Source organism: Centruroides vittatus, unplaced genomic scaffold (genome assembly GCF_030686945.1).
Source record: "Centruroides vittatus isolate TY-2023 unplaced genomic scaffold, ASM3068694v2 scaffold_712, whole genome shotgun sequence".
Taxonomy (NCBI): domain Eukaryota; kingdom Metazoa; phylum Arthropoda; class Arachnida; order Scorpiones; family Buthidae; genus Centruroides; species Centruroides vittatus.
In genome coordinates, this window is record NW_027122715.1 from 1,475,039 (window position 1) to 1,500,334 (window position 25,296).

Genomic DNA, 25,296 nt, shown 5'->3' on the forward strand with positions numbered 1-25,296 from the left:
ATTTTGAATGTCTTTTGTAATACTTTGCATAACCTTGAGTTCATCAATGTCCAAACTTCACCACAGACCACCAAAATTTTCTTTCAGACCATCAGTGGTCCATGGACTTTCAGTTGGCGATCGCTGTTCTAGATCACATGATAAAAGTATTTAATGGTTATTTTTAAAATTGATCTATAATTAAATGTTTCAAAAAAATTAATAGTAAACTATAACACTACATCAACTGCTGTATAACATTGGGCTATTTATTGGCAGTAATAATTAAAAATTACTAATATATTTGACCTTAGAGGGAGGCATTAAGTGCCATCTCGTATTATATTTAATAATTATAATTTAATTAAATAATTTTAGATTAAATTGGAAGAAAAGAATATATATCAGTAATTTATAATTATTATTGCCATAAATAGCCCGATGTTATACAGCAGTTGATTTAGTGTTGTTGCGATGTATCAGGTTTCATAAGATGTTTATATTAATATTAAACTTTAAAAATATACCTTAAATATTATTTTAGAGTTAAATTTTATTTAATTCATAATTGTAAAAATATAAATTTTTATGAACAGTGAATTTGACTCTAAAATAATATTTGTTGTATACTTTTAAAATTTACTACTAATTTTTGAAACATTTAATTAGAGATTATTTTTTAAACATAATTTTGAGATATATTTATTATGTGCTCAAGGACATGACTTTTAAAACAATTTTTTGATTTTTGTTATTTTTCACAATCAACATCCAGTCTAAAAAAGAATGTTTAAACGTTAATAAGGGTTTTAATAAATAATGTTTATATAATATAGAAATTATGTTCTTTATATACCGTCATATAAAGTGACTAGCATATAAGTTGAAGTCCAACTTTTGTTGTACATTTTACATATTTAGCTAATATTGGTTGTTTAATATTAGCTAACAACCTATCAGCTTATAAACCTACAGTTCAAAAACAAAATTGGGAAAGTCAATATAAATAGAAAATGTTTATAAATGCTTTAGAAGGAATATGTGTAAATTTAATACCTACAAAAAGTAATTGCTAAGACCTATGGACCATACAATATATAGTACATTACATCTACCAATATGAGTTTTTATCATCTAGTAGTAGGAAATACAGTACTGGTTAACTTGAATTGGTCAGGAAAAAAGAAATTCAGACTTGGAGTAAAAAAGTTTTGAATTACAAAGGTTTGGCTAAAAATCAAGATTTTGTGCATCAGTTTATCTGTGACATAATAAACTATCCATACAGTATTTCCATAGGTCTTGTTACTTAGAATAGTTGCATCAATGTAAATCTCTCAATGTTGTTTAGAAACTAAAAAATGGTTAAATAAACTACCAAGAAATGCTTTCCCAAACTCCTTTCCCCTTCTAGCTACAGTTATTGGTATGATCGGCAGTATTCTTAAGGTAACACTAAGGTTTGGGACAAAATTTAACATTGTTGCTTGTGCTTTCCTTTTTGCTCAAAAGCCCTCTTTTATGGTTGTTTTCTTCAGAATTAAGCAATGCAAATATTTTCTTAGCTTTTAGGCAAAAATAATAAATACAAAATGTAAATTGTATGGTAATTTTAGCCACAGAAAAGAATCTACAAATATAAATTTAGATTAATTAAGAATTTAACTTATAAGTATTTTGTCACAGTCACAACCAAAATGCCATCCTTTAGATTTGCTGCCCTGGACAAATGTCTGGGTTGTCCATCCCTGGAGCATGCCCTGCCACTCATCAGTATATATCAGTCATGGGCAAATGCGGCTCTTGCTGAAAATGCTATCCTTCCCAGCCTTACCATACTATCTGCCATGACAGTACAGAACTGCGGCTCCCATGCATTTTGCAAAACCTACATTTTGGTTCCCACTGAACTCTTGCTTGCCCTCCCCTGGTATATATAGTAGTAATTCAAACATAAATTATTTATAGCTTTCAGTATGAATTATTTGGTCATAAAACAAGAGCAGTTAAAGAAATTAAGTGCACAAATATTTCAAAAGTTATATTAGTTTATTTTTAAATGTAGTCACCAGAAATGCTGTAACATTTATCATAACATGAGACCAACATTGTATGTCCTTGTCATACCAACCAGTTTATTTAAAAAGACATTGATAATGCCTTTGAATCAGCCATATATTTTTCTTCATTTTCCACTTGACTTTGAGATTTTATAACTTTTATTGTTTATTTTTACAATTTCATTTGTTTTCAGATTTTTAATTAATCTGTTGTAGTCAGTGGCGTAGTGTGGGTGTCAGCCGCCCAGGGCTGAGGAAAAGTTCGTTGCCCCCTTATTTAGGTATTTTTACAAGATGATATTATTTATTGTGAAATTTTGCCGCCCCTAAAAGTGCTGCCCCCACTACGCTACGCCACTGGTTGTAGTTTCCTGTTGTTTCCAACATAATAAATTCTATTAACTGGATAACACTACAGTAAATCAGAACATTTAAAAATGCTGGATAGTCAAAAACTTTCCAATGAAATTTTTTGAGATGTTCATAAGTGTGACTGTAATATAGTGAGATAGTAATATTGTTATGAATAAAAACAATCACTGATGTGGAAAGATTACACCATTTGTTTTGGTTTTCATACCATAGTCTCTAATTTTTTACAGTAAGTCGCAGTATTCATTGTGGTCTTCTGGGAGCAGGTTGACAGACTTTATTTTCATCAAGTCTGTTGCCATGACTTTCAATGTTGACAAGTTTTGTTTAAATTCTCTTGGTTTTGTTGATGATCCAACACTGTCACTGCAAAGTCTGTCTTTTGCTTTCTGGAGTGAAGTGAATCTATGGAGTGGAGTGAAGTGAATCTATGTGAAGTGGAGTGAATCTATATTTCATTCCCAGTTATAGTGTGGTCGGGAAAAAAAATCATTTTTATCTTATCTGTAGCATTCAAGAAATGTCAAAGCTGCAGCCATGCAGTTTTGTGTTTTGTCAACATTCTTGGAACAAACCTAGTGCAATCTTCTTTCTACTATACAGGTATTTCATAAAATTCATGAAATACCTGTTTTCTGACTTTGTTTACTTAATTTGCAGAACCAGTAATCCAGTAATAAGTCCTAATAATAGTTAAGTCCTAGTTGACGTTTTAAGTTTAAATTAATCTAATAGTCTGCCCTTTATGATTAGTTTTAAAATAATAACAAGGAGAAATATCTACCAAAGGAAGTAGCATGTTCACTCTGTCAATTATAATTTTTCCAAATATATGCTTCATTTTTGCACTATGTAAAATGTTGAGGATCATATCTTCAATATTTTGGTCAGTTGAGTAAATACATATTTTTCTTGAAGCATAAACAAACTTTTAATTAAGTTAACTATATAATAATTTTACAACACTAAACAAAAAGGAAACAGATTAACTTAATATCAGACATTTGAACAGAATTCTCAAAATTAAATACATCTATTTAAATATGGCACTTGTATGCAATGTCCTTTAACTAATTAAAACAATAAGAATACAGTAGAGAGTCGTTAATCCGAATCAGTTGGGGACAGGGGTTGTTCGGATTAGTGATTTGTTCGGCTAACTGATTATGTACGAAAAAATATAACCTGTCTGATGTTCAAATTTTTCTCCGTTGCGTGTCGCTTCGTGTTGAATTTTTCTCCATTGCATGTCACTTCATGTTGAATTTTCGTCGATTTTAAGCATAATGAAAATTTTTATAATAATAATAGTCGAGGCTATTGTATTGTTAAAAATTATTTCTTTATTTTGTACAAACAAAATAAATATATTGAAGAATATAAAAACATGAAAATTATACTTTAGAAGTAAATCTAGTATCAAAAACGTTCGATTCAGCACGACACAGTCTGACTGAAAATTGTTCGGATAACCGGCGATTCGGATTACCGGGGTTCGGATTAACGACTCTCTACTGTATTATAATCTATTCTATATGTATAAAATACTAGCTTAAAATCATTATAACACTTTTTCCATCATGAAAAAAAAGAAACAAAATAGAAATGGCGGACAATGAACAAAATATTGTTTATGACTACATGAAAAATGTAATGATAATTTTCATCATCATTATATATTTTACTAAGGACACATATCCTTTCTCAATAGCTACACATACATACATACATACATACATACATACAAGAAAGACATCGACCATACACAAAGTGTTTAGCCAGCAGAAAAGAGGATAAGGGAAAGAGGAGAGGAGATAGACAGTAGAGAAAGGTAGGAGCCCTCTGAATGACATACATGGCTATACTACCATCTATGTTTGATGTTGGTGTGCAGTTTTTATGCTGCAAGGCTGTAGTCCCCCAAAGGGTCTAAAAGAAAACCTGAGTGTAGCAAATTCCAATAATTGAGTGCTGCCATGAGTAGCAAAGTGTAGAAGTTAGTGTCAAGTGGCTGTTAGTAGGAAGACTTATATCTACTTAATATTGGGTTGTTCGGAAAGTTCGTAGCGATTTTTAAGAGAAATAAATGAAATTGTTTTAAAACTAAAAATATACTTTTATTCCATTATGTGTATGTGCCATTGTTTTTAATGACGTGTTGCCATCTATGGGGCAGTTTCATGATACCCTCTTCGTAGAACTTTCCAGTTTTTTCCGCAAAAAACTGATCCACGTGGTTTTTGCAAGCTTCCAGAGTATCAAAGTTTTTATCATGAAGGGAATTTTGTAGAGAACGGAACAAATGGTAGTCCGACGGGGCAAGGTCGGGTGAGTAAGGGGGATGGAGTAAAACATCCCAGACTGGTTCCAATAGTTTTTGGCGTGTTCGTAAAGATGTGTGAGGTCTGGCATTATCTTGGTGAAACACAATGCCTTTTTTTTCTATTGGCCAGTTCCGGACATTTTTCTTTAATTGCCATGTTCAGCTTATCCAATTGGGAACAATACTTATCAGAATCAATTGTTTGATTCTGTGGAAGCAGCTCGTAGTACACGATTCGTTTCCAATCCTACCAGACAGTGAGCATGACCTTCTTTAGATGAAGACCGACCTTTGGAGTTTTTAACGGTGATTCATTTTTCTTACCCCATGATCGTTTTCGGCTGATGATGTTATAAATGATCACTTTTCATCAACTGTCACTAAACGCTTCAGAAAAGGGTCATTTTCATTTCGTCTTTCAAGAGAATCACAAATGGAGATGTGATCCAATAAGTTTTTTTCCATTAAGTCGTGAGGTATCCAAATGTCGTAACGATTCACGCATCCAAGCTTCTTTAGATGTTGAAATACAGTACTGTTTGATGACTTCACTATGTCTGCAATCTCTCGAGTTGTGTAATGAGGGTTTTCATCCAATAATGCTTTGATCTGGTCCTCTTCAATAACAGGCGGTCTTCCCGAGTGAGGAGCATCTTCAAGGCTGAAATTGCCTGTTTTAAATTTTGCAAACCACTTTCGAACAGTTGATTCTGATACAGCACTCCCACCATAAACATCACATATCTTTTTTGCTGTTTGTACAGCATTTTTGCCTTTACAAAAAAAGAAAAGAAACAAGTGTCGATAATGCACGTTGTTCACATCCATTTTTGCAATGAGACAAATTAAACGCTATTTGAATAATCTTAACGGTTTTTTTTGTAACGGATGCGTCTCAAGGTCATTTATCGTAATATTCATTGGTTTGTACAATTCTAATAATTTTTGCGTCAATCAGTGTCTCAACTGTCGGCTATCGAAAATCGCTACGAACTTTCCGAACAACCCAATACTAATAAAACTGAATGCAATTGCAAATCTTAATACTACTTAACAGCTAGACAGACAGCATGAAAAGGAAACGAACACAATGACAAACTAGACGAGACAAACGGACTGACAGAGACAAATAGGCAAGACCCCAAATTATTTTTTTTTAATAGCTACATGCTGGCTCTGTTCTTTATCCTATAGAAAGTATAGATGATCTTTGCAAATTATCAAGAAATATTTTTTTTATGCAGCAGTATGCAAACACTGAAACTATCTAGCATCCTTTATAATATATTTAGTATTGTAATTTCTGTTAATATAATAAATAATGAAATAAATTAAATTTTTTTATGTAGCTTTAGAAGCGTCTAAAAGCTCAGAAACAGAAAATGGTAGTGAAAAAGATAATTGTGATGATGATTCTGATAATGATAATGAACTACTAAGTTATAAAGGAAGCCATTCCAACTGTAGTCCAGATGATGAATCAAAACTTCCTGCAAAGTAAGATTTTTTTAAGATAAATTTTAAATGAGAATAAATTATAAGCTTTTGTATTTTATAAGATAAATAAAAAACTATTATATAAAAATCTAAAATAATATACAAATAAATACTTGGATAGTTAAAGAAACAAAACAAATTTTTAATCAAACAAACTTGGTGAAAATAAAGATATTTTGTTTTGACTTTTGACTAAGATCTTATTAGCAAAAAGAGGAGCTTTTTGCTAATCAGAAACTACACTAGTATGCTAAGTCATATTAATAAACAAGGCCCAAGTAGACAATATATATACACAGAAATGAAATATCATTTTGCAGTCAAATGAAACAATGTAAATTCATTAGTTGTATTAGAGTATCCATCTATTTTCTTAGATTTTCATGTAGTTTCTTCCTAATTGTGAATGATGGAAATGTAAAGATCTCCTTGTTTCATCATTTTCCCATCTCTTAAGGAAAATTATAAAATAATAACAGTTGTCTATTCTTACCTTTCTGACAGTGTGCCAATTGTTATGATTTATTAGGCTTGAGTTGTCTGAATTAAATAATATATTATGTCAAAATTAAATATAATTGTATGTAATTAAATTTTTATTCAGTTGTTGTATTTGAATGATCAAATCAGTCTTACATCTTTGATATAATTTAATCAATTATAGTAGAGTACTACTGCACACTTTGAGTTTTTATTTTAAATTTTGATAAAAGCTCAGATTTATTCTACTTATGAGTTACGATTTCACAATGATCAGCAGAATTTAAGTTGTAGTAGTGGTCTGTAATCATACTAATTATCCAAATGGTTATTATTTCATAGTAAAGCAAATTGTTCTATCTATGCACCATTACTATTATATTATAAGGATCTAGCTATATTGTTGATGAATTTTTTTTATTTTGATTCAGGTAAGTGTTGTTTGGAGTTCAGGAATCCAATAGGACCCTCAGAATCAAAGAAGTAAATTAAATATCATTTTAATGTTTTTTTAATTATAAAGATAATTTTTAAAAATTCTTGTGTTGTCTGTACAAGTATTTTTTATCTGTATAAAACTATTTCAATTAATAATTCACAAGCATTTACTTTTTCCAATTAATAATTCAACTAGCATTTATTGAAATTGCACTATTTTTAACTCCAATATTGTTTTCAATAAATATTAAAACATTATTGCCACTAATTCTTATATACTATAAGTACTGCTAAATTAGTTTTGACATTAATAAAAACTTTAAGTCATAGATTTTCTTGGAAAGAATAAGATAAATAACTGAAGAAGGGAATAATTTCTTCTATGTTCAATTTTTAAATGAATTGTTTCATCTGCATGAAAATAATAATTCAAAAGATAAAATTATGCAATCAATATCCAATTTTGATATTTAACTATAGTAGTATGCCTATGATGATCAATTTTTTAAAAATTAAGGTGGATTTAGGACTATAAATTCTATTGATCAGTCTTGTCGTTATGGTATTCAAGTAGCATTTATCAGATTGAAAGGAATCAAATTATAAAATTATTAAATGTTTTTTAGACAAGATATTGTCTTAAATGCCAAATGACTATTATAAAAATGTCATTTGAAATAAATATTTTTGTTGTAATGTAAGTTATATTTTTTCATTTTCAAATGCCTTTTAAGTTTTTGTATGTTGTAATAAATATCTGAAATAATGTAATTAGAAATAAAAACTCTACTTATATCTAAAGAAAATAAGTGATCAAATTTGAACACTTACTTCTTACAGAGTCCTATTTGAGTTCATTTATTGAAGCAAAGCTTCTTTGAGGCTTACAGAATTGTGTTCATTCTCAAAATTTCTTTGATAGATTTTGATTAAACTTTGCCATTTTTCATTAATTGCAGTACAGAATCCAAAAATACAATAAAAAATGGGGGTCCATGATTTTGTTTTCAAGATATAAGGTGGTTTCAAGAGCATGTGCAACAAAGCAATATCAAACGAATTGAGCGACTTTGTCATGCAATGTTTCACATTCACTAGCATGTTTTGTATGGGCTTGTAGAATCAAGTTTGTCTTAAAATTTAATGGATCGATTTTGATAAAACTTTACCATTTTCCATTAATTGAGACAAGGAATCCATAAATGTAATGTGGGTCCATTTAAATATAAAAAGTCCAGCAACAAATTGCTTAACTTTCCTGACAACATTTAAAATTCTGGTGATGCTATCTGCTACAATATTTCATTAAAAAAAACCGTTTACATTTTAAATTATTATAAATAAAATGGCAAAAAGCTTAATTTTGAGAATAGGGATGGGTTTTATAAAATATTGTAAATGCTAATAATGAGTAAAATTGTCATTAAGTCCGACCCCACTCAAGATATGACACATGACCATCTTTATCTTTTCATCCCATCAACCTTAAACCACTGAAATTTAATAGCATGAATCTTTCTAATACACAAACCTTCTTGCAAAATTTCAGAAATTTTCAAAAGCACAGGAGTTATTAAGTTTCAAAGAGGGTAAACAAAGTCATGCCCCCCCACACACGCACACACACTAACATCCATATATACAGAAAAACTTCTGAATGTTTTTGCATTTCTCAACATTTCAAAGTTCCCTAAGTCCAAAAAATGCAAAAATCTTGGGGGGGTCATTTTTTGTTAATTACCATACTTTCCTTCTGTTATCTATAACAGAGCCAGGAAAGTAAAATAGGAGTCTATGACTTTATTTTCTATGTACAAAGATATTACAGCAACAATGTCCATGCTCTCTGGTACAACGAGCACACCTAACAGAATTTAGGTCTAGGGGTGAAAAATGAAAACAGTATTACATATGCTTTTTTAATTAATAAACATAAATTTGTATTTATGTTCTTTTATTTTTTCATTCCTTTATATTCTGTAACTGAGGAAGATCAGTGAAACTCATCAAAAACATTTTTATTTTTTATTAAATTTGTTACTGGAGTTATAAAGGGGTAAGTTTTTGTATTAATAAACATTTTATTTGTTTCATTTGTTCAAAAAAAAGATGACTAAAGGAGTCTGCAAAGAGGCAGAAGGGGTCCATACTACCACTGGGCTCAATACAAAGTCTTGATGGCACTGGCAACATCTCAAAGTATTAGATTCAAGTTTATGTTAAACACTGAATATAGTATTCAATTACTCTTAAGCGGAACTTTTTTGCAAATATATTAAAATTTAGATTTAAATATAATGATATGATCATTGATCAGTATTCATATTAATGATATTTTATTTGTATGCATGTATTCAATTATTTCCATTTGGTATGGTAATAAATAATTTTACGGTTATAGATTCTTAATTTTATTATAATATATTTGGAAAAAGTTATCTATCCAGTGAACAAAATGTTGCTAGTCCAAATTAAATTTCAAATAATTTTCCTTCTAGATTTTTAAAATTAATTAATTAAAATGTATGATTAAATTTATCAAAAATGGTAATATATCTAGAAGTAGTGTGAAAAATTTTAAAAATTTGTTATCTAAATTTTATCCAAATTATTTTATATTTTAATGAAGTTGGCAGCATCTAATTTCTGCAGTTAATAAATTTATAAATGGATGAATAACTTTAAAAATTGTTTTGATTAATGTTAGACATAACTATAATAGATAAATTTTTACTGTATAATATCCAGACATTAATTATATAGTTTATAAATGTGATATTAAATATTGATATGTAATAATTATCTGATTTCAGTGCTACTTCCAGTAATAACATTCCTCTTATGAGAATTGTTCAAAGTGTAAAACATACAAAACGAAAAGGGTCTAAAATTTTAAAAGAAGGCTGGATGGTACATTATACTAATAAAGAGAATACAGTAAGTATACAAAATTTTAAAACTATAAGCATATAAAATTCTTAGATTTTAATTTTAATAATAATTATGTAAATTTTTAATTTGAATATCTGATGTATTATTTTGATAGTGTGTGGTGTTAAGAAATGTTTTTATACAGTTTTATAAAAGTGAAAAATAAAATGCGACAAATTTAGTATTTCTTTTTGCTGAATTTTATATAGTCATATTCAGACAATTCATCTGAAATATTTCAAAATTTGCATTTGTTTTATTAGTTAATTTCTACATTTAAAACAATTATATGAATTATACAACAATTTTAGAAGTAATGTTTAGTTTCCAAAATACACACATGCAAAATGTATGTATCACTAATAAGAATTAATGATTTTTTTTAGAAATTACTTTTTATACCAATATTACTTCCATAAGTAAGAAATATGCATTTAAATTTTTTTTAAAAAACTTCTATATAAAATAGACTAATTTGTATTCCTATGAATTCACAGTAGGTATTGATATGCTTTATATTTACAGTGAATTCTTGGAAGTTTACAGTTAATTTAGATACATATACATAATTTTGGCAAATAGTGAAGAGTTAAAATAAATTTATTGAAAATACTTAGCTTATTATGTATAATATATGTTTTGTTTTTGTTTCTTTTGTCGGATGGCTAAATTATTTTTTGTAAATTAAAGACACATTCGATTCATAAGACCACTATTTATTATGGTCTTTTGAATCAACTGTGTCTTTAATTTACAAAAAAAAAAATGTTCTGTTATTTATTTTTTTTTTTTTGGCAATAACTTTAATTTTATTTTTATTTTTACATTGCAGAAACGACATCATTATTGGAGATTAGACACAAAAGCTATTACTATGTTTCAAAGCGATACATCTACAAAATATTATAAGGTTATTTTAATATTTTGATATTAATAATTAAATAATAGTGATGGTAATATGAATATACTATCTTTAAGGAATAAAAAAAAAATTTCATGAAATGTTAAAGTTATAAGTTCAAAAACACTTGTTAAAATTATATAATATTTCTATTACTGATTTTTCTAGAAAAACAAAATTGTAGTTATATTAAATATGCAAAAGTTATATTCTATATATTAATTTTTTGAAATTAATATACAAAATATTGTTTTCTGTACTGGGAAAAATCTGTGTATAAATTTACTTTTATTTTTTAATTTTATTATGGATATTTTACAAAAAAAAATATAAAATTTACCTCAAAAATAAAGTATTTAATATAAAAAAGTTTTAATTTTCAATGAAATTATATATTATTATAGTTGTCTAAAAAGATTTATTAGAATAATCATTGTTTAATGATATGTTAATAGTTAATGGAGATATTCAAGTACTATATATCATAATAATTAAAAGTATTTATCAGATATAATTTATGATTCTCATAATTATCCTGACATAAGAGGTGTTGAAAATACAAATGGCATTACAGTCTTCAAAACTCTAAAAGGAGATAGCAGGTAGCTGTGAATTATTTAATATGACAGATAGGGGTAGCATGTTAGACGTATGTTATGACAAAAAAATGAAAGAGGTAGCAATAACAAAATCTTTTTAAATGAACCATATAATAGGAATGCATAATCCCAATTTGTTAGAATATTGTACACCCAACATTCTTGGTTGTGTGGTGAATACAATAGTGTGTGTAGGAATGATTGAACAGATATTTGTGCATATTGATTGCTGTGATTCCTATTGGTGTAGAAGAGAGAATACTTTACCTAAAGTCAAGTAACTGCTAATTCACCTATTGTACATATTGAAATATAATGAAATATAGCACTTTCATCACAGACTCAAGAATCTGCAAAAATCATTTAATGACAATTACTGGAATTTTGACTTAATTCAGTGTCCACTGTTGTCATTGATCTAGCTTGCTACTGCCAAATATATTTCCTTGAGGAAAGCAGAAGTCATGAAATACAGAAATGGTATCATATTATCTTGATATATATGGTTCTGTTTAGGTATAATTGATGACCATATAATGTTTGGTATCATCATGAAGCTAGATTCAGCGCAACATATGTTCAGATTTGTTACATTGCCATTAGCAGTGTTATGTTGATGATACCGTAAGTTACAACTTAAGATTACATTTAACATTTATTCAGAGAATATTGATAGTGCAATTGTATTTAGAAGGTATTCTAGAACTACAATTATTACCATTCCTTTGTGACACCTTTTGTGTTATTTTCCAAGGAATATTGCCTACCTCCATGTGGCATTTTTAGCTATAAATTATATCAGCACCTTTCTTTGACCACTTATGTCTTAATTTATTCTGCTTTGAATGCATGTGGGATATGTTTGAATAGAGATGGCATTTTGCTGTCTCTTGTCATCCATTTTTTTAATCATGAATACTTCCTGTTTCTTAAAAGTTATTAAGTTTTGTGACTATGCTGTGTAAGCAGATGTGTTGAGACAGTAACAGTTGAAGTCTTCTCTGTGACTTTGTCTCCCAATATGAAGAATGATGTCAATTCTTTCTTCTGTTAGCAGTGCTATAATAATAATACTGTAAATGATTGAAACAACATTAATAAAGATTTGTGCATGATAGCATCTATGGAATATTTAATATGTAATAACTTCAAAAGAAATCTCAACATTGAATTTTTTAATTTTTCACAAATGTTAGCTTACAAAATGAAACTGATCAGACAACATATGTCATAGGTACTTTACATCCATTGATAAAATACATAATAATAATAATTTGATGTATTTTACATTGTCTTAAAGATTTGGGCATATTCTGAGTTTTAATTCTCTCTGTATTGTGAAATGAGACAAGACCAAATTACCAAAGGAGTCTGAAATGATGATTATATTAGTTTTATGGATTTACCATATACCTAAACCTATTGAAAATGCTAATTGACTCAATATTAGAGACACTGAATCACTTCCTTCTTTCATGAAAGTATTTGTTCAGTGGTGAGAATTAATTTTAACGTTAACATTTATATATTTTTCATTTGTTTGTTACACTTCTTATTTATAATAGTAATTCTATTAAATATTATTGATTTTAGTTTTGTTTAGAATTTTTGTTTCAGCTTAATTTGATAACTATAGAATATTTTCATGTTTTTGTTTTTATAAATGAATTCAGAATAGTTTATTTGTTTAATAGGTTCTAAACATATTAGTTTTTTAAAATAAAATTTAAAAGTATTAGGTTTATTGTAATAAGGAATTGATAGTCTGTTGTTGTTATGTTTTATGAACTTATTAGTTAATATCATTACTCTTTTTGGTGTAACTTTTTTTCAGCAACTTTAACATTTTATAAAATTTATTTATTGGAAATTTTGATTTTACATTTTATGTAAGACTAGCAGTTAAGCCCTGCAAGCCTGCATTGGGCAAAAACTAAGAACAGACATTAAAATTATGAGAGTATTTCATATTTCTAACCTTTCTATTATATTATATTATAGTATTTGATTTATATAACTACAAAGGTTATCTAATGTAAGGGTTTATCACACCAATTGATCAATCTAACAGATTTAAAAATTCTTTCAGTAAAATAGTAAAAATAAAACATGGCTGATGGTAATTTACATTTAATAAATATACAACAAATATAAATACAACAAAATTTTACTCTTTGTGAAAAACATTGTATTTATATTTTTGTATATTTATTAAATAAAAATTCTTTATTCCATTAGCACTTTCTTTATTATTTTTTAAATTTTATTTATTGATTCTGTTATTTTTTATTTCATTTTTAAATGTTATTGTTTAAATATAATTTGTGTATAAATTATATTGATTTAGAATATAATAGCTTTTTAATCTAATTTTCTATTTTAATCTCATCTTCTATTATGAAATTTTAATTCTATTGTTTATATTTGTGTTTATTATTATATTTTTAAATGGCTAACATTAAATTTTGTAAATATATTTTACATAATTTTCTTCATATGTACATTGTTCTCATGTACTTTTCTACTTATTACATATTCTGATGACATTCTTTATCCAGTACTTCTGAATTCAGATCTGTTTGGTTTACTTAATTCATATCTTTGTAGTATAAAATTCTTTGTTTTGTTTGTTCACATTTAAAAATTTTTTGTAAAAAAAAATTTTAATTTAGAAATGATTTAAACTAGAATTGGTTACTAGAAGTATTACTACTAAATTATACTAAATGTGCAAAAAAATAGTAAAAAACATGGCCAATGGTATTTACATTTAACAAATATAAAAATGGTACGTTTTCCCAAAGATAAAATACTTTTCTTCCATTCTCTTTCCATCATTTCACACCAGCAACAATCCATAAAAATTCACAAGTACAGAGACAACCTTTCTTTTGAGGCTATGGCCTTCGTAATATGGAAATATGGAGAAATAGCATCCTCTGGTGCTCTTGCCAATTATCGTAAAAATACATTTAAGTAAAAAATAGTAAAAGTTTTTATGTAAATGTATTTTTATGATAATATGAAGAAATAATATGCAAATGTGGAGAAATAGTGTCCTATGGTATGCCATTTCTCTATATTTGCATTTTATAGCAGAGGCAGTAGTCTCAAAAGCTCAAAAATTCACAAGTCTTTGTACTTGTGAATTTTTATGGACTGTCACTGGTGTGAAACGACGAAAAGAGAAACGGAAGCAAGTATTTTATCTTTATATTTATTAAATATACTAAATGTGATTTACTATCAACAGCTGTTGACAGTAAATCATAGTAATAGTTAGTATAATTGGTAGTAATATGAAATTTCAAAAATTCCATAATTAAGAAATAAAGATGTTACATTGTTGTGTGTCCTATTTTATTATGAAATTTTTGAAATTTAAATATTTTTTATATACAAATTTTTTCTAATTGACAAAATTTTTTTATAAAAAATTGTTTTGTATGAAATAGCTTACTCTCCTGAAGCTTAATTCATATGTCATTTAGTTTGTTTTGATGATTAAGAAGTTTATTTCCTACTTTGTCTTTTTTAAAGATAATTTGTAAAAAAAATTTTGAGTAATGTTATGCAATATAGTGAATAATGAAAATTAAAGTGCTTTTTATTTTTTTTAGGATATTCCATTATCAGAAATTTTAGCTGTCGAATCAGCAAAATCAAATTTAAATAGTGAATCGGGAAAACACAGGCATTGTTTTGAATTGAGAACTGCTAATATTGATTACTATGTTGGAGATGATCCTAATACTGCTCACAGTTGGGAAGTTACAATTAGACAAGCACTTATGCCTGTTACTACTCCAGTATCTTCTAATCAAAATCATGGTACCACAAGTAAATATCTTTTAAGTTGTTTATACTATTTAAAATAAAGGTCATCATCATAATAATGGAATTATTTAATATGTTGTGAATTATTGTTTCAGAACCAGTTCATGATGAAAAAGGAAAATCTTCAAATAATTCAGAGCAAGATATGGTAAGAAAATTCATTTTTCTAATATTAAAAATTTTTTATGAAAACCTATAAACTTGCAATTTATAAATATTATATACTTCATAGCTCTTAGAGCTTCATAGAAATCAACTAAAAATAATTCATATTTTCACAAAATTTTTATAATTTAAACATGTAATTGTGCATGTAATTGCTTTTATATAACATATATTATGAAGTTTTGAATTTTGAAAAATTGTTAACTAACACCTTAGTTTTGCAGAAAGTTAATTTTTATGTGGAATATAAAAAAATAAATAAGAGCTTGTTTCTTAATACTACATGTAAAAATATAGCTGCTACCATGAGCAAACAACTAGCCCATTTAAGGGCTAGTTGTTTGTTTATGGTAGCATAAGGGCTAAGTAAATACCAAAATATAATTAACTTAGTCTAAAAAGTATAACAAAAACAAGTGCAAAAGAAAAATTAAAATTACTTATTACATTACTTATACTAATTTATTAATTAAAATGTGAAAATTCTTCACTATCAGATATAAAATTGATGGCTTGCTAGATAAAACTACATCAGGAATTATTGAGATAATAAAATTGTTTTAAAAATACATGAGTTTTCTTTCATATCTGTTGGAACATGGAGTGAAAAATAAGATGATATGAAGCCAATAAAATATTTTTATACAAGAAGCATAACAAAATACTTTAGGTCTAACAAATCTTATAAAATGGATAATTTACAACGTAATACATTGGTGGACTTGGTATATGTCGTATATGATAATTTATTCAATAATAAGTACGATTGTTCATTTGCATTCTAATTTCAAGTTATGAAGGAACTCCATTGCTCACATTGATAAGCCATAATTGATAATTGCCTGGTAGTTAGCAAAAAGTAATGCATGAATACATTGTTTTGAAGGTATATATTTACAAAATTACCAAAACACGCTGTACCAAATAGGTATATAATTAGTCTATTAATTTGCAGCTTAAATGGCAGTTTCCTATCAAAAAATAGTTTAGTTAAAGATTATAATAACAAATATCACATCATTTTTGTTTTATCAATATTAATTTTAGTATTTACTTTCTCCAAGTTTTGCACTATTCTTATGTAAATCATATTGATGAATTCCTAGATGACTATTTATCATTTTTATATTGACAGAATATATTATTTTTGAGTTCATGTTTATGAATGATATTTATAAAATAAAAAATAGGCTACTCAAAAATAGATTGTTACATTGCACACTGGAGATAATTCAGAAAAAGTCATTCAATTTAATTTTATAACAATATAAACTGTTTATCCATAATCCATAAATTTTTAAAAAATTTTTTATCAAGATATTGGAGATAACTGAATAAAAACTTTAGCTATAACCTAAATAAACTACATTTGTCCCTCAATTTACACAGAATAGTCATTTTATATGATTGTTTTACCTGGTTAATAACTATGTACGTTGTGTCTATATGATTCTAGATTTAATTATAATATTACATTACATTTATTATCATCTTATAATAATGACACAGTTAGCATGCCACTTTAAAAATAGCTTTTTTGAAGTTGAAGAAAAAATGTTAAACTTAAATAATTTTATCTTTGTAGTTTTCAGTATTTAATAAATATTATTTTTGCAGGATATCAGTTTACAATATCAAATATTTCCTGAGGAAATGCTTGGGTCAGGACAGTTTGGAATTGTTTATGGTGGTATGATATTAAAACATTAATTTTAATCAATTTGCTGCTAATGAAAACTAATTTAGTATATTTATTTATAAAAATAAATATTTTGATTTTTTTTAAATTTTAGGCGTTCACAGAAGCAGTGGACGAGCAGTTGCAATTAAAGTTATTGATAAATTAAGGTTCCCAACAAAACAGGAAGCACAACTAAAAAATGAAGTATCAATTTTGCAAAATATTCACCATCCAGGAGTTGTTAATTTAGATAAAATGTTTGAAACACCAGAAAGAGTTAGTATTTTTATATTTCAACAATAATGAATTATTAGCATTTAATAATAATCATAATTCTATACGAAACCATAACCTTATAAAAAATTTTTCACTTTTAATTTCTAAAACTATTTTTAATTTTTAAAAATGATATGATATATATATATATTTTGTTAATAATACTAAATCTTAATTATCTGATAACGTTGACAAAATTTTGAGGGACATTTTGTTACAACGATTTTTAAAATTTTTCTTATTGCAGCTAATTCTAATAAAACTTTTAACTTGTTTTCTGTTGAAGTGATTTTACAATACATTTTCATTTTACTCATGATTTTATAATAGTTTACAGAATTTCATTATTATAATCATATGATGATAAAATTCTGTGTAAACAGTATCATAAATTCAATCATAATGCTGAAATTTTGTATTGAAAGCAACATTAATATATCAGTAACAATATATATAAAAAAGAATAAACTATTTATTTTAATTACAACCATAGAGCATATCATTGTGAGCACTGCCAGTGTGATATACACGTTAAGTAAAACCTGTTCACCGCTTATGGACCCTGTTCTAAACAGTTACTCTCCAGTACAGGATGGCTTCCTGGAGATATATTATAATTGACCAAAGGTCTGCAAAGATCCCCTGTGGGTTGTTTTCTCCTGACACCAGGTTATCGATCTTCGAACGCGGATAACCACGCATATTTAAATCTATCTCGCGGAATAATGAGTGGGAGGGATGATGGGTAAGTTTGGAAGGACTTACTAAAATATGAGTCAGAGATGAATCAAATTATAACAAAAACAAATATAATTTAATTTAAACAAAAAAATGGAATACAAGGATAAATATAACATAATTATAATTGGATCTTAATCTATCTTCAGGGTTCCTATGCACCTGGAAAGTCAGGGAAAGTCAGGGATTTTCATTAGTTTCGGAAAAAGTCATGGAATGTCAAGGAATTTGTCAAAAATTGCCAAAAAGTCAGGGAATTTGTCTCCTTAGCTGCCTCGTTGATTTCGTTTGCTGAATATGGCTGACCAAGCGTAGCCATCTGCAGGTGGCAAGAAGTAATGCTGCAATCTTTAATAAGAAAATATACCAGAATCTGAAATGGCTTTTTCACCGTTCTGAAGCCATATAATTTTACAGTTGTGGATTAATAACAGGATAAACTACTATTATGTAATAGTTTTTAATTTTAATAATTCAGCGATTATAAAAAGATAAATTTGTTAATTAGAATAAAAATAACTAATTAAAATTAGTTTACAAACTTTTAAAACTTGAAATCGTAATTTATTAGAATATTCACTTCAAAATAGCTAAATAGATCAGTAAAAATCGGTAATTTAATTGTTTTTCACATTTAAAACATTAGTGTACAACATAAAAAAATTATAAATAGCTACCCGACATTTACAGTAAAATGCTGGCGCTGATTAGTAGTTTTTTACATTTGTTTGTTACAATTTTCCTTGAAAATACTGTACTGCAAGCATATTTTCCCCCCTCTTCCATTAATTTCTGCAACTTCGATACATAGTTTAATAATTAGTTTAACAGAAATGATGTTGGGTAACATAGCCACTGATTTTGGCAAATTTAGGGATCATACCTGTAATAGATATACTGTAGTTATAGTTTTGAAAATCAACTGGATCAGCGTTTCTCAACCTTTTTTGGCCCGCGGACCGATAAAATTTGTGAAAAAAATTTTGCAGACTGGTGGTGTTTTAACAAAAAAATTTACTATATATTAAAGAATTACTACAGAAGTAAATTGTAAAATTATTATCATCATTTATACATTATAAAATTTTCATTTATTAAATTATCACTATTTTTTTCAATAAGAAAATTTTTAACGCAGAGCAGTAAAAATTCTCTGCGGACCGATCAAGAATCTCCACGGACGGTGGTTGAGAAACAGTGAACTAGATAATCCAATAGTTTAACCAATGTTAACTTGCTTATAATTAATTATAAATTTAAAAAGCTGGTAAATTTTTTAAAAAATTAATTAAATTAATCAAATGTATTTTAATGTTTTAGTATCTTAGTGCGAAACAATACCAAAACTATTTTTATAGTTATGTTGCAAAAGAACGAGATTTTATAGTTACAATTCTATGCGCTGAACTTCTATATTTTATTAATGTATAATTGTAATTTCGTTTGATATTTATTTCTGTATTTATTTTATTTTATTTAAATTCTATAACATTAGTTCGTTTAATTAAAATTTGCTATAAAAGTGAGAAAGATGGTTTGTGATATGATTTGCAATAATTATAAGAATTGTAATTAAGGGTTAAAATAAATAAATTTTGTCTGAATTATTAAGAAAATTTTATGAAAAGATGAAATATAATTCAAAATTAAATAAATAATAAATAAAAATTATTAAAAATAATTATTAAAACTCTGGCTTTACATCGAAACCAAAATCAAAATGGTGGCAATGGAACATTTTTTTTCTTTTAATGAGTTGCCAATTCAGCTAATTTAGTGGATTTATGAACAATCTAACTAAAAAAAACCAAACAATTCTAATGGAAACAGTACGATTTGAGTATTTTTATTAAAAAATGTCTAGCTGTAAATTTGAATTTTGAGTTGGTTGGCAACACTACTTTTAATTAATATATATGCAGATGTGGATTGGATGTCGTTTGAATGTTGTACTTAGTATTGTGACAAAACAAGTCTTACACATATCTATCTGATCTGGTTCATCTGTCTTTTAATAATAATGTTTGAGGTTTGTGTTTTTCTACATTCTTAAATTATAATGGCACGGAAACAAACGAGGTTTAATCTCCAATGGCTAGATCCAGCTATTCATCCAGAATTCAATTCCTGGTTAGGAACTGTAAAAGATGATGATACAAAAGCATTTTGCTGCATTTGTCGTAAAGTTTTCTCGTTAAGTAATATGGGAAAGCGTGCATTAATATCCCATGCAAATAGTTCTAGTCATGTTGAAATAAAAAGATTGAAGTCGGAACAAACTTTGCTGGTAAGGTTTTTAACCCCAACAAATTCAAACTCTTCTAATAGTCAACAAAATGTGTGTGAAACGGCTTCTGTTGTGGAAGATAGATCTAAGATCATTAATGAAGTCTCTCACCAAATCAACATTTCTTAGCAGCACATTGACACCTTTTGTGATAAAAGATGATGTAATAAAAGCAGAGATAACTTGGGCATTGGCAGTTGTAAAGAAAAAGATGTCACTCAATTCATGCTCTGATATTAAAAACATTTTCAAAAAAATGTTTCCTGACAGTGCTATAGCCACACAATTTCAATTGGGTCCAGATAAAGCTTCCTATATAATAAATTATGGCCTAGCCCATTATTTCAGAGAAAAATTGATTGATGCTGTTACAAGTTGTGATAATATTACTATCTCCTTTGATGAATCACTAAACAAAGTTGCGCAAAGAACTCAAATGGATCTTGTGATAAAATACTGGGATGAGAGTAAAGATAAGGTGATGACCAGATATTTAAATAGTGTCTTTCTGGATCATAGTACAGCAGATGATCATCTCTCTACATTTCTCAATGGCCTTTCAGACATTCATCTCGATCTAGCAAAAATTCTTCATATCTGTATGGGCGGACCAAATGTAAACATAAGTTTTCTGAATAAATTAGAAGATCACATGGAGACACAGAATGTTGGTAAATCATTTGTGAGAATGGGAACATATGGTTTACATGTAGTTCGTGGTGCTGTAAAAGCTAGTTTTAAAGTAGTAGATTGGAATTTGTTACCACTGCTACGGAATTTGTACTATTTGCTAAAAGACTCACCCACTCAGTGTGCTGAATACATTGCTATAAGTGGAAGCAGATTGTTTCCCAAAAAGTTTGGTTCAACAAGGTGGTTGGAGAATGAAGAGTGCTTAAAACGTGCAGCAGAAGTTATTGAAAATCTGTGAAGACATACATAAACAACAGTACAAAGTTGAAAGACAGCAAGGTGGCTACATTCCTGAGACAGGCACTCAATGACCCCTTTATTAAAGTTAAACTTTTATTTTTTCGGTCAATATGTACACAAAGTGAGAGCTTTCTCACCCAATTTCAGAGCAACAAACCTCTTGCACCTTATCTTTATAAAGCAGTTGGTCAATTATTAATGAATCTGATGAGAAAGTTTGTGAAAAATGACAGGGTCACCGACAAGCAGTTTCTAAAAATAGATTTAAATGCTAATGAAAACTTGGTACATCTTAAGAATTTGGATATTGGTTTTGGAGCAAAAAAGGTTTTAAAAGAATTGAAAGTAAGCGACAAAGATATTCTGTGTTTTCTAAGATATTGTCAAAATGTGCTGAAAGTGATGACACAAAAGATTATTGAGAAGGGACCTGTCAAGTACAAATGTGTGAAGGCTTTGAGCAGCTTAGACCCAGAAATTATTAAAATGCAATCAAATGTTGGAAAATTGTATTTCAATGTTTTACTGGAGATTCTACATGATACAAACAGGATTGAAGAGAAATGTGCTGTCAAAGCAAAAGAACAGTATAATATACTCTGCAATAAAGTATCCATAAAACCCTATTCTACAAAGTTTGAGGACTTTGTATCTGAAAAGAGTGATGATGATGGTCTGGACACATTTTATTGTGAAATTATGAAGGATGATAGGCAACTGCAAGATCTATGGTCTATTATCAAAATTTCTCTTTCTTTCTCACATGGGAATGCAAGTGTTGAGAGTGGTTTTTCGGTTAACAAATCACTGTTGAATGAAAATCTTAAGGAAGAAAGTTTAGTTGCTCAACGCTTAGTTTATGATGGGATCCATTTTGCCGGTGGTATTGATCAAATAAATATAGACCAGAAAATGTTGTTAACAGTCAGAGGATCTAGACAGCGATATATTGCATCTCTGCAACAGAAAAAAGATATTCAGAAGCAGCAAGCATTGAGGCTGAAGAAAAAAGAAAACTTACACAACTTAAGGATTTAAAACAACACAAGAAAATGTTAAGATAAGATCATGAAAAGGAAGAAAAAGAGATTGAAATGAAAATAAATACACTTGAGGAGAAAAAGCTAAAACTACATTAATAGTTCTTCTATTTTGTGAATTGTAATTAATTTTTTATTTTCTAATTATCTGTATTTTAAAAAAAAGACAATTAATACTAAGAAGTTTCTCTGTATTTTGATTGTCCATTTTGTAAAAATAAAAAGATTTTACAATAAATTAGATACATTTGTTAGAGAAGCTATACTATAAACTTACACCTATCCCTCTTTATTTCAAAATTGTGTAAAAATAGATTGTATATAATGTGGTTGACAAAAGAAAACTAATTCTTTTTTTACATAATCAATTTTTTTAGGGAAAAAATGCTTTATTCAAAAATTTTTAAATTTAACTTTTTGTTAAAATTATGTTGCTGTTTAAAAAAAAAAGTTACTTTTTTTGTTGAAAGATTGGTTTTAAAATTATGTGTTTCTAAGTCGAGAGTTCATTTTAAGCACAGTACAGTACTATTTGTACTGTATATCAAATACCGTTTGTTGATTTTATGCTATCTTGTATTTACTAGATTTACATACAAATAATAATGATAAGTAATGTAAGGCCGCCGACTTCCAGGGGAAAACAGTTAATCACGCGTCAGGAAAACCTAGGGTCGAAAACGTATGTGGGTGGTGGCGGTAGGAGACAAAGATGACAAGTGTCTTACACAAAACCGTTTATTCTAACTACTAAGTTAACTTACATATTATTGGTACAAATTGCGATCTAGATCGACTCTTATGGTGATAGAGATCTCCAGTTGTCGGTAGTCGGATGCGGTCGTCTTCCGAAGATGCGTGCCCGGGGCTGGAATGACGAACTGTCTATTGCACTGGACGTGTGGCTTGGACGGGGGTCACCAGCTGGCGGACGTAGGTTCTGGCGTCTATGAGGTAACACTGGTCCAGAGGAGAACTGCTGCACTTCTTCCAAGAACGACGGAAGGAGGGTCCACACCTTGACCTTGCGACTCGGGAGTTTTATAGGAGTTTCCCCCCTGAATTTCACCCTTTTGATTGGTTCTATTCTTCCTCTCCCTTACCCCGATTGGTCATTTCTTTTGTTTCTATGCGAACCGGAGACCGATCTGGGTCGGGAGAGTTCCGAGAGGTGTTGACGGAGTCTTTGAAGTTCGTGCTCGTATATTCCGGCCGTTATGGTCCTCTCTTTGACGTTTTTGACCTCACGCGGTCCGCCAGATGCTTCGGTGGCCATTTACCCCCCTCTGTTTCCCGTTTCCGACACTCGTACACGAGCACCTGGACAAAGCTCCCTCTCTCTCGGTTGACATCCCCTCGGTCGTTCATTATCGTGTTGCGTTTGTTTTAGGATAAGTTTGGGAGAGTTTCTTTCGTGTCTGGTTTACATCACCAACACATGTTCCTGACACGGTTTGACTCTCGAAACTTTCCGACTTCGGAACTTTATAATTATTCACCATTTTTACGCGTTTTTGCGATCCCTACAGTAATGATAAAATAAAAAGCTCATGTTTCATTTGTTGCTTATTTTTTCATTACATTGAAGTTTTGGATTCTATCAAACATTTTTCCACAGGATGTACCAGTATGTACTGTATGTTTTTAATGTGGCAGTCTTTGAAACATATCAACTGTGCAAAAAGAGGGATAGATATACTCAATCAATGTTCACGGTAAATAAAATGCTGTTTCATTATGTCGATATTCCACACTGTAAGAAATGTGAGGGTCAGGGAATTTGGACAAAGTTGGTCAGGGAAAGTCAGGGAATTCAAAACAAGAATTTGAGTAAGAACCCTGTATCTTAAATCTATTTCCTATCAACTGAGAGAGAGAGAGTTCACAAAATAATCTATGATCATATACCTCATGATTTGATGAATCTATGACATTTTCTATGGCACACAAAATATAAGTCTTGATTCTTCCACTTAATAATTAGGCACTTATATAAATTAGGACTTAATTCATAATTATTTTCTTGCGGAACTATTGATGAGCTCCTGGTCTATATTGGAGAACCCTTTTCTTGATGTGTTTACAACGAAGACTTATAGTGGACTTCCCAATTTAGATGTGAATTTCGATTAATATTATTCTGCTTTACCCAATCAAAACCTTTCAAATTTACATCATAACAGGGATAAAACAAAGGGGTAAGACAATTGATGTCAAACAGTTTTGTCATTGATAAGGATCTTAAAAACAGAACTCCATTTCCTTTTACAAAAGGGGGATGAAATCCTCTCCTTTCTTAATTTGCAAATTTAATATATTTATGGTCCTCTTACATCCAAATAAATATAACGCTTTGATTAGAATTTTATCTATCAACAAACTGTATAAAAATTAGGACCTTTCAAACATAATTTTAACAGTTGCTATGCGAAGGGGGGACAAATGACATCATGCCGTTATCAGATGGTTTCTGTCCACACATCCTTCTTGGTTAAAACACATCTTAGCAAGAATTATTTAAATAAATAATTAAATAAAGTAAATTTTTACTTAAATCTTATAGAAATAAAAGGGGGGAGACCGGGGGCTTCTGACCCTCACATCATCCATGTAGATCAAATAATTTTATTATATATTCATTTAGTAATGACAGTATCATAGAAATAACAAAACATCTCTGAGGAAATAAAGATGGATTCTTATCAATTCTGATGCCTACATTTTGAAAATCATTAAGAAAATGTCATATTATGTCAGTT

General features: G+C 28.6%; 1 protein-coding gene and 1 pseudogene across 1 annotated transcript in view; both read left to right on the forward strand.

Moving 5' to 3' along the window:
- Window positions 1-25,296, forward strand: part of LOC136989610 (serine/threonine-protein kinase D1-like) — a 66,141-nt gene that overhangs the window by 20,227 nt on the left and 20,618 nt on the right. The window contains exons 8-14 of the mRNA XM_067287828.1: window positions 6,084-6,231; window positions 9,963-10,086; window positions 10,913-10,990; window positions 15,201-15,420; window positions 15,513-15,565; window positions 17,200-17,272; window positions 17,376-17,539. Coding sequence (XP_067143929.1) covers window positions 6,084-6,231; window positions 9,963-10,086; window positions 10,913-10,990; window positions 15,201-15,420; window positions 15,513-15,565; window positions 17,200-17,272; window positions 17,376-17,539 — 860 coding nt within the window. The remainder of the gene's footprint in view (window positions 1-6,083; window positions 6,232-9,962; window positions 10,087-10,912; window positions 10,991-15,200; window positions 15,421-15,512; window positions 15,566-17,199; window positions 17,273-17,375; window positions 17,540-25,296) is intronic.
- On the forward strand, window positions 20,281-21,495 carry LOC136989574 (uncharacterized; annotated as a pseudogene).